At 45.0% G+C, this 10,000-nt stretch overlaps 1 protein-coding gene across 1 annotated transcript in view; it reads right to left on the bottom strand.

The window, feature by feature from the left end:
• col16a1 (collagen, type XVI, alpha 1) overlaps nt 1-10,000 on the bottom strand; it is a 58,800-nt gene that overhangs the window by 13,664 nt on the left and 35,136 nt on the right. The window contains exons 34-44 of the mRNA XM_083680696.1: nt 9,414-9,449; nt 9,254-9,316; nt 8,944-9,012; nt 8,658-8,711; nt 8,239-8,265; nt 7,268-7,324; nt 6,745-6,780; nt 6,439-6,510; nt 5,067-5,120; nt 1,044-1,100; nt 618-734 (exon numbers count right to left, since the gene is read on the bottom strand). Coding sequence (XP_083536822.1) covers nt 618-734; nt 1,044-1,100; nt 5,067-5,120; nt 6,439-6,510; nt 6,745-6,780; nt 7,268-7,324; nt 8,239-8,265; nt 8,658-8,711; nt 8,944-9,012; nt 9,254-9,316; nt 9,414-9,449 — 642 coding nt within the window. The remainder of the gene's footprint in view (nt 1-617; nt 735-1,043; nt 1,101-5,066; nt 5,121-6,438; nt 6,511-6,744; nt 6,781-7,267; nt 7,325-8,238; nt 8,266-8,657; nt 8,712-8,943; nt 9,013-9,253; nt 9,317-9,413; nt 9,450-10,000) is intronic.

The raw sequence follows: 10,000 nt of genomic DNA, 5'->3' as shown, positions 1-10,000 counted from the left end.
TGCCTACCTTGACCCCTACCACTACCCTCTGCCTACCTTGACCCCTACCACTACCCTCTGCCTACCTTGACCCCTACCACTACCCTCTGCCTACCTTGACCCCTACCACTACCCTCTGCCTACCTTGACCCCTACCACTAGCCTCTGCCTATCCTACCTCTACCACTACCCTCTGCCTACCTTGACCCCTACCACTACCCTCTGCCTATCCTACCTCTACCACTACCCTCTGCCTATCCTACCTCTACCACTACCCTCTGCCTACCTTGACCCCTACCACTACCCTCTGCCTACCTTGACCCCTACCACTACCCTCTGCCTACCTTGACCCCTACCACTACCCTCTGCCTATCCTACCTCTACCACTACCCTCTGCCTACCTTGACCCCTACCACTACCCTCTGCCTATCCTACCTCTACCACTACCCTCTGCCTACCTTGACCCCTACCACTACCCTCTGCCTACCTTGACCCCTACCACTACCCTCTGCCTACCTTGACCCCTACCACTACCCTCTGCCTACCTTGACCCCTACCACTACCCTCTGCCTATCCTACCTCTACCACTACCCTCTGCCTACCTTGACCCCTACCACTACCCTCTGCTGCTCTCTCACCCTCTCACAGTTGTCTGAGGGGCCTGTGCCAGGCTTGCCCTGGTCTCCTTTCTCTCCCTTGGTGCCAGAATTGCCCGGTACCCCTGGCAAACCCGTGGAGCAGTCAGTACAAATCTCCTGTAGGATAGGACACACACACACACACACACACACACACACACACACACACACACACACACACACACACACACAATACAGTAAAGTCAGGTAATGCTTCACTAAACGGTACACAACACACCACAAACATGCATGCATATGTATATGAAATAAGCACAAAAAAGAAACACACACACATGCAATGCACTCATGGATGCCCACTCGCACACACGCACAAACGCACGCGCACGCGCACGCACACACACACATGTCTATATTCTGTGTATATTCTTAATACTGTACAATGCCTCTCTTTGCCTGCTGGCTTACCGTGTCTTCCCCTCGGGTGGAATCTTGAGGCAGCCTCAGGTGCTCGGGGAGGGGGGGCTGAGAAGGGGGCAGGTGAATAGGAATTCAATGAATCAATTGTAAATCATCACTGAAAAGAAATCTAATTATCCCCAACCCTGACAGCGAACTCCTGATATGTGCACATTGTGAAAGTGCGATTCATCAACTTCAAATCAAATATATTATGTTTGACTTGCTCTGGATATCTATTGAGTACCGAGGAGCTCGTGTACCTCCTGCATCCACGTTAACATTCCTTGCGAATTTCAATAGGCATTGTATGAGTGGTGATAGATAAAATGTGAACCCACATGAACCCACCTATCCAACAACTCAGATGAATCACTCATTGGTGATGACTCGTATTCTTAAAGGGCAACCGTTGGGACTTTTAAAACTGATAAAAGTTACGAGATCCATGTATGCAGTGGGTTTCATTTTTATTTTTTTCAGTTTGCACAATTTGAAGATACTGGCTAGGTTAACAATCCGTGCAATTCTTGTAAGCATTCATTGAACACTAAATTTAGAATTACCAAAAAAAACTAAAAAAAATCCAGACGGAGAACATGAATGTGGAACGTTCATGTGGACTCAGAAGTTACACCTCGGTACTTGTATGCTCCGGAAAGACCATTTGTGACAGTTCCAAACCATTGCATATATCGGAAGTCTATTATACTACTCAAGACTATAGTATCTCTCCTTTCTCACTTCAGCGAGCCTGAGCAACAGTCTGTTTCTGCCTCGGCCAACATTAGCTTACAGTATCTCGCCACAGCCATGTTGAATACAGAAATAGAATGCTACTCTCCATCTGATCACTGATGTCAAAGGACTGGATAAGGGAAAGCTGTATGGTTGAAAAACCCCTGTTGGACCTTCACACCAACTGCTACCACTTATCCATTCACTCAGATCAGTCACCTCATTTGAGAAAGAACAGACTTATTGAAGATCATTTCTATAAGCACTCCTGGGGTTTACATTCAAAAGGTTTCACAAAAGGTTTGCAGTGTTTTAAAACATTGTGGTCCTACATGGACCCATGAAGTGTGGTTTGTTGTAGTTTGGTGTGTGTGTGTGTGTATGTGTGTGTGTGTGTGTGTGTGTGTGTGTGTGTGTGTGTGTGTGTGTGTGTGTGTGTGTGTGTGTGTGTGTGTGTGTGTGTGTGTGTGGGTGGGGGGGGGTTAGTCAAATATGGTAGAGTACTGTCAGAGTCAAAGACAGGTAAAGAACTGGTTGCTGAATATGATACAACATGGCCCTGTTTGAATACAGTGCATGACATATTTTCCCTTCATTCCTTTAATGTTTTGAGTAGTGACTGATCGAATATGACTGGATAAGGTGGTAAAGTGGTGCTGTATAGCGCTTCATATCACTTATCCAATCTTGTCATATCAGTGACTCCTCCAAGAAAAGGAGGAAGGAAGGACATGTTTGTGAAGTATTCAGACAGAGCTTTGCTTTTCCGACCTTCTGTGTAGGATGCAACTCAATGGCTTTCAGCCATTATTGAACCTAGCCCAAACTATCCCACGAACCTCAGGGATACTACTATCCGCCACTTATTGAATATACTATTCTGATGGAATATAGTAGGGCAACCTGTGGGATCTACCAAGCCATACGTTGGAAGGACACAAACATGTACATGTCAAGCACAGTACCCTATCAGCAGAAAAAATATGGCCCAGATCTGTGTTCTAGCGGCATCCGGATGTGGCCCAGGTAGGGCTGTGAAGGTCATGGTAACTGCGTAACCGTCACAGCCCTAGGCCCAGGTACAACTTTGTTCACTGGGCCAGAAGTGGGCCAGCCCTGACTGCCATTTCTGAGCCTTATCTTTGTCATGAAAAGGTCAGACCTTGGCCAGCATGTGGATGTAGCCCAGGTCCCAACCACACTCAGACCGGAGATGGCCCAGTAGCTACAGGAATGTATCAGGGCCACATTCCTCATACTAAAAAACACATACAAATGCAACAAATCATCATCCCTCTTCTGAACATGAATTGACAGAATGACGGAATTGTAAGTGGATACAATCTTTGGACATAAATTGAATATAATTTCCACTTAAATGAACAAAACAGAGACATTTGCAATAGAGGAATAAGAGTGTGAAAACATTCCCATGAAACCCCAATGTCCACTCACATTTCAGTACTGTACATCAGAGAGAGAGACACCTTTGCTTATGACAACACACCACAACATACAACATAGCCTTGTCATTACAGTTCCTCATAACACCACCTCCAACCCTCTGTTTGACATCACCTTTGCCTTGTTATTGGCCATTCCGAGGAACATGTCATAATTGAAACCAGCTCATTATAAGATCAGACATGCATAGAGCATCATTTCAATTGGTTGGAATAAACAACATATAATCTAATCTGACTATTACGATGGAAAGAGTTCAGAGAGTGGAATGTGGTGGTATGGTGAGGACGAGAGGACACCCACACAGCTAATGGAGTCGTATTTCTCCCATCACAACAGGGTGCTCCAAAACATTTTATTGCTCCAAGCACACTAGAAGCACACTACCAGTACACCATGTCCACATTTGAGCAGTGGGACCCTTCACACAGAGAGAGAACCTGTGAATTGTACTAAGCCTGGTTTTGAGTCCATTTAAAACCCATTAGTTCTTTGTTCAAATGGCTGTTGGAACAAAAAGGGTATTTTGTGCTTAGCATGGTGCTGGTCATTATGCTCATTACACCAAGGCTTCGTGCATTTACAGGCCCTCTCGTAGAGAAGGCTCTATGATTATATGTCAATGTGGAATATTCACAAACAATTCTCTATTTACAGCTGCGCTTTTGTTGAATTGTTCTTTTATTTATTTCCTAATAGGATTCGTTTGTGTTACTCGCCTATTTAGTTTGCAATTTATTTTTCATCTTCAAGAAGATGTTTTCCCTTGATCTATTTCGTTATACAACATAAACTACAGTGGTTTTACAGTGTGTTTTATGCTTTTCAATCCATTGACATATAACAGGCAGGTCCATGGAGCTGGAGTGGAGTTGGTGGGGCTGTCTGCTAATGTTAGAACTGGAGCACTTCTGGATAGATTGCAGTGTGTGTGTGTGTGTGTGTGTGTGTGTGCGCGTGTGTGTGTGTGTGTGTGTGTGTGTATGTGTATGTGTGTGTGTGTGTGTGTGTGTGTGTGTGTGTGAGCATGCTTGTGTGGAGGGTGAGGATGGCCAATTTTCTGCTACGGGCCACTACTTTCTTTATTTCCACTACTTATTGTGGGTAAGGGGTTTGAATGTGTACTGCACATGTGTGGTTAAGTGTGTATATATGTGTGTGTGTGTGTGTGTGTGTGTGTGTGTGTGTGTGGTGTGTGCGTGTGTGCGTGTGCATGTGCGTGTGCATGTGCGTGTGTGTGTGCGTGTGTGTGTGTGTGTGTGTGTGTGCGTGTGCGTGTGCGCGTGTGCGTGTGTAGGCGGTAGGTCTGAGGCAGGTGCCAGCAGTGTGGAAAATGAGGTCTCAGATATCGTAGGCTCTTCCTGTAGTCATTATGTGGCCCAAAACAGTAAAGCACAGGAAAGCTCTCAATGACTCAACCTTACAGCTGCATTGACACCATTGCTGGCCATTCCTAGTAGGGTGTGTGCCTATAGATTTGGCCAAAAAAAATATCTCTCCCTCTCTCCAAAACGAGACACATGACACAATTGACAGCTGAGACTTCCCAGAGTGCTCCACTTCCAACACAGACACCCTGTACCAAACTCCAACACAGATCCCTCGTCCCGTCCCTGCATCGGCCAACCACAAAGCAGCAGCACTTTCTTCTAGCTCCATCCCCTCGGTCTCCTCAAGGTAGAAATTGGCCTTAACCACAGATCTAGGATCAGATTATTATACCCTCAATGCTGTAGCATCCATTAGGGGAATGTCAACATACTGAGCCTTGTATCAGTGGTTAGGAGCAACTTCTGCCTTCTCCTGTAGGGTTCTAGTCTGGTTACTTACGCTGCTCCCGGGCTGACCCGGTTGCCCTGGTAACCCGTCGTTGCCAGGGATACCCTGAAAGAAGGAACTGAGGTTGAACCATTTTATAGCCAATCACAGGCTAGCAACTCCCATGTCCACCAATGACCGAGGGGGTCACAGGGTCAAGGGTGAAGGTACAGCCATTGACCTGTGTTCTCCCTCCCTTGGTATGTGTTCAGACTGTATTTGCTTTGTTTTATACATTTTGAAATGAATCAATAGAATGTCTGTTGGTGTAAATTGTCTAATAAACACAATACCAGGTTAAAAAGCAAGCAGAGATCACTGTATGAAAGGTCAAAAGGTCAAAGGTAAATCAAAACTACTTGCATAACTAGTGAATTTCAAGTCCTTAATTCAAACTAATCTGAATTGGGTATACAGTTGGTGTGGTAATTTCAATATTACACATTATTTATGACTTCAAACAAACAGTACATACTGCATTTAGAGGATTGCAGATTCGACCTTACACAGCGACCTCTGCTACTCTTTACGAAAACAAAGTTGAATCTGTTCAACTTTGTCAGGAAAATGTTCAGTGGCCCAATTTTCGCTGTGCTTATAAGATAACAAAACCATTGGTCTTATCTCTGAGGTAAACATTACACCTTTTACCCTTTGATTGGTTCTGTTCAGGTTGAAAATTAAGATTTTGCTTTTTCCGTAAGCGTACAATATTACCCAGGGCAGTTTATTTGAAGGTCCACTTATAAACATTATTGCAAAGATTACCATGAAATCAAGAAAATACTTTTATGTATACGGCCTGTTGTCCAGAACATGTACATCATAACTGTAGATGAGGGTTAGGGTATTCTGTTCCTGGTTTATTTCATAAGCAGACCTTCAAATGAAGTGTTACACCTATTTTCAACCCACCAAGAATTGACTGGCATTCCCAAAAGCCTCCAACAGGGGTTAGTGCAGTGAAACACAGGATCAGAGTTGCACTAATGTTCCCATTGATGAAATAAACCTGTTGCGTTAACAATAGCATTCAGGGTTCTGATGACAGTTTACTGTCATCATGTACATTCATACATAATTAGTTTTGCTGCCTGAAATGTTACTTATACTGTGGTACAAGACGTTTACATTAGGGAATGACATAAAATCATTCCATTTGAATGTTGTCAGTGCTTATATTAGTATATACAGTATAGTAGCTTAAGCCAAGAGCCCAAGCTGCCAGAGACAATATAGCTATAGGCGGTTCCCATTGCCCATGGACGGAAGCTAGGGGTTAATTCAATTCAATTCAATTCAGTTCAACAAGTCTTGTCTTATTCCATTGAATTGAACAGCACGGTGACACCCTGTTGACCACCCCCCACCACCCATCTCTTACCTGGGGTCCTATGGTCCCTATGAAGCCCTGTGGTCCCGGAGGACCAGGAGGCCCTGGTGGTCCGGGAGGCCCCTGAACACACACACACACACACACACACACACACACACACACACACACACACACACACACACACACACACACACACACACACACACACACACACGTTATAAAGGTCTACAAGCACTGTATACCCACATAGACAGATTAATTCCTAAATTACAAATTCTGAGTGCAATGCCACAGTAAATCCAACCCCAGCCAGAGGGTGAGGGACATGGTAGGTCAATGACAGAGGGAGCAGACCTGCCACATGTTTCCTCCTGGAGTTCCTGGGGCTCCCTGCAAGGCAAGTGCAGTCAAACTCAGAGCACAGCAACAAACAGATCATTAGAGTGACATAACACAAACACTGAAACCCTGCAGAGATTAAATAACACTGCAGATGAACTTGCTCAAATAGAGGCTGTGTGTGTGTGTGTGTGTGTGTGTGTGTGTGTGTGTGTGTGTGTGTGTGTGTGTGTGTGTGTGTGTGTGTCTGAGTGTGTCCCCTGTAGAGAGATAATAAACTTGTGGATGAACTCAGAATGTCAGAGAAGTGCGTAAATGTGTGTACCATAGGGTGGCTCTTTGTAAATATGTGTATGTGCAGTAGCTGGGTTCACTTCAGTGTGTGTGTGTACCGCCTGTAGTGAGATAACGATGCTGAGGTTGAACTCAAAACAAGTTCAGAGAGCTAAATCGTGTGTGTGTGTGTGTGTGTGTGTGTGTGTGTGTGTGTGTGTGTGTGTGTGTGTGTGTGTGTGTGTGTTGACCATGCCATACTCACAGGTCCGCCTGTTCCTAGGTATGGAGAGGTTATGCAGTTACACTCTCCAGCTTCACCCTGAAAAAATACCAGAAAAAAAACATCACAAACATCTCATACTGTCCATACATCGGGCAGCAGCCTTAACCCTTTCAAATGGTTGAATAGATAGAACATTGAGAGCAATTTCACATAGAAGAAGTCATGAATGTTTGAGATTTGAGCACCGGTGTTTGGTGTTTGGCCTTGAGAAACTTAGATAAAGTATTGATATAATACAGTGTGTATTGTACAGCTCCCTCAGCCAACACTGAAGTTTAGAATGTGGATAATAAAGTCAAGCAGACATTCTCAGAATCGAGACTATACAGTATACTGTCCCCATGCCTCTTGCTGTCACCATGCCTCTTCTTCATTCTCTTTTCTGATCTTTCTTTTCTTGTCTCATCCATCCTCCCCGTCTCTTTTCCCTCTGCCCCCTGCCCCCCCTCTCTTTCACACACACACTGTTCACACTTCCTCCTTTCTCTCCCTCTCTCTCCCTCTCTCTCTCTCTCTCTAAATATGAGGATGACTCAATAAAGAGCATCTCCTCATAGTCTCCCCTCATCCCTCTCTTTCCCTCTACTTATCCTCTCTCCACTCTCCCTCCCTCTTTCTGACAGGCTGGAGCAGAGAGTCTGATGAATGCAGTAATTAATAGTCTTACTCTCCCTCTCTTAAGGCTCTTTAACTTCCTTGTCTGCTTGGAAGCACGCAATTGTCACCTCCCCTGCTACTCTGTCTCTGTACCTTAAGGGCTGTGTGTGTGTGTGTGTGTGTGTGGTGTGTGTGTGTGTGTGTGTGTGTGTGTGTGTGTGTGTGTGTGTGTGTGTGTGTGTGTGTGTGTGTGTGTGTGTGCATTGAACCATCTCTTGTGATTACCATCTGTTACTCCCCCCAACCTCCAAAACCCCTAAACACCTCTTCATTCCAACAAACGCTAGACTTACCTTGTCCCCCTTGGCTCCATCAGTTCCCTACAAGATAAGAGGACACACACACACACACACACACACACACACACACACACACACACACACACACACACACACACACACACACACACACATGGTTAGTTTAGCCTTGTTGCTGCAGTACAAGGCTCACAGGACATCATTGGGTGCAGAGAAGTGCGACAAGCGATGGGATGGGAGCAGAGTCTGTGTCTCTGTTATGGTTTGAGGCACACTTAGTTCGTTAAAAATGGCAAGGACGAAGACTACTACTGGATAATTAAAATCATCTCGGCAGCAACACAGCAACTGTGTGCCTCTGTAGAGAGAAGACTTGGCCCTCACATATGCATATACACACTCTCTTAGGCACACAAACTCAGTTTGGAAATTCTTGAGACACTCCTGATACTCACACGTCTCCCGTCACCTCCTGGAATTCCCTGCAATCCTGAAACACCGTCCCTACCCTGGGAAAGAAAATGCATGAATAATGGAATCACACCATCGCAGATACAGTGCTGCACATACACACACACACACACACACACACACACACACACACACACACACACACACACACACACACACACACACACACACACACACACACATACACACATGCACACACACACACACACACACACACACACACACACACACACACACACTCATATGTATGCACAGACATAGATCCCTTACCGGAAGTCCTGCTGTTCCTATGCCCATAGGCCCCTGTGGCCCTGGAGGCCCCTCCTCTCCTGTGGGACCCTGTAGGGAGGAAACATGAACACGCACACACACACACACGCACACACACACACACACACACACACACACACACACACACACCTTGAGAATAGCATGCTAATAAAAACTAGAAAATTAAGTTCATGAAGATTTCTAAGTCAAAGTTGGCTTGCAAAGTTTCATTTATCGTTGATAAAGTTACAAGATGGTTTGGACTATAGATGGGCTTCACTATAGATGACTTTAGCCTACTGGTCAGTACCTTGTCCCCAGCAGGGCCAATTGGTCCAACTAGTCCAGGAAGTCCTCTACCTCCTTGAGGACCCTGCATAGGAACATCACAAGAGTTAACATGTGTTCTTTTCCCGGTATTAGTAAGTCCCGTACAGACAAAGTCAAATATCATATCTACAGTCACTTACTGCAATTCCTTGTTGGCCTTTAGATCCCTCTTCTCCCTGATAAAGATAGAGAATGATCGAGAGAAGGAAGGAAGAGAGCGCAATAATGAAAGAGAGAGAAGGAAAGTGGTGAGAAGGAGAAAGAAATAGGGAGAATGGGGAAGGAGAGGGGACACAAGATGAGGTGAATAATGAGAGACACATGGAGACGATTGGATATATGATTCATCAACAATGTAGAATGGTAGAACATTCTAGGGGAGGTCTGGATATGCTCTCCCCCTTTCAGTTCCTCATTCCCATCCGACAGGCACCCAAAGAATGTGAACATGATAATCCACCCTGAATTCCAACCTTAATCCCAAGCTACAGTATGAGAGGGAAAGGCCCAGGGTAATCCTTCGATTGGAGATTTACAGCCGAGTGGTCTTGTAAATGCAAACCTTCTGTTCTGTTTAGTAAAGATGACTGTTGTTGTAATTGTCTTGACCATAACCTGGATATCTCATTGGAGCAGTGGGAGGGAATGCTCTCACATGTGTGCCTACTATTAGTCTGAGGAAACTGACATAGTGTATAAACAAATATAACATTATGTTGTTATGTTA

Source organism: Argentina silus (assembly GCF_951799395.1).
Source record: "Argentina silus genome assembly, chromosome: 11".
NCBI lineage: Eukaryota > Metazoa > Chordata > Actinopteri > Argentiniformes > Argentinidae > Argentina > Argentina silus.
The sequence above is the reverse complement of the archived record's forward strand: the minus strand, read 5'-3'. Positions and strand labels throughout refer to the sequence as shown.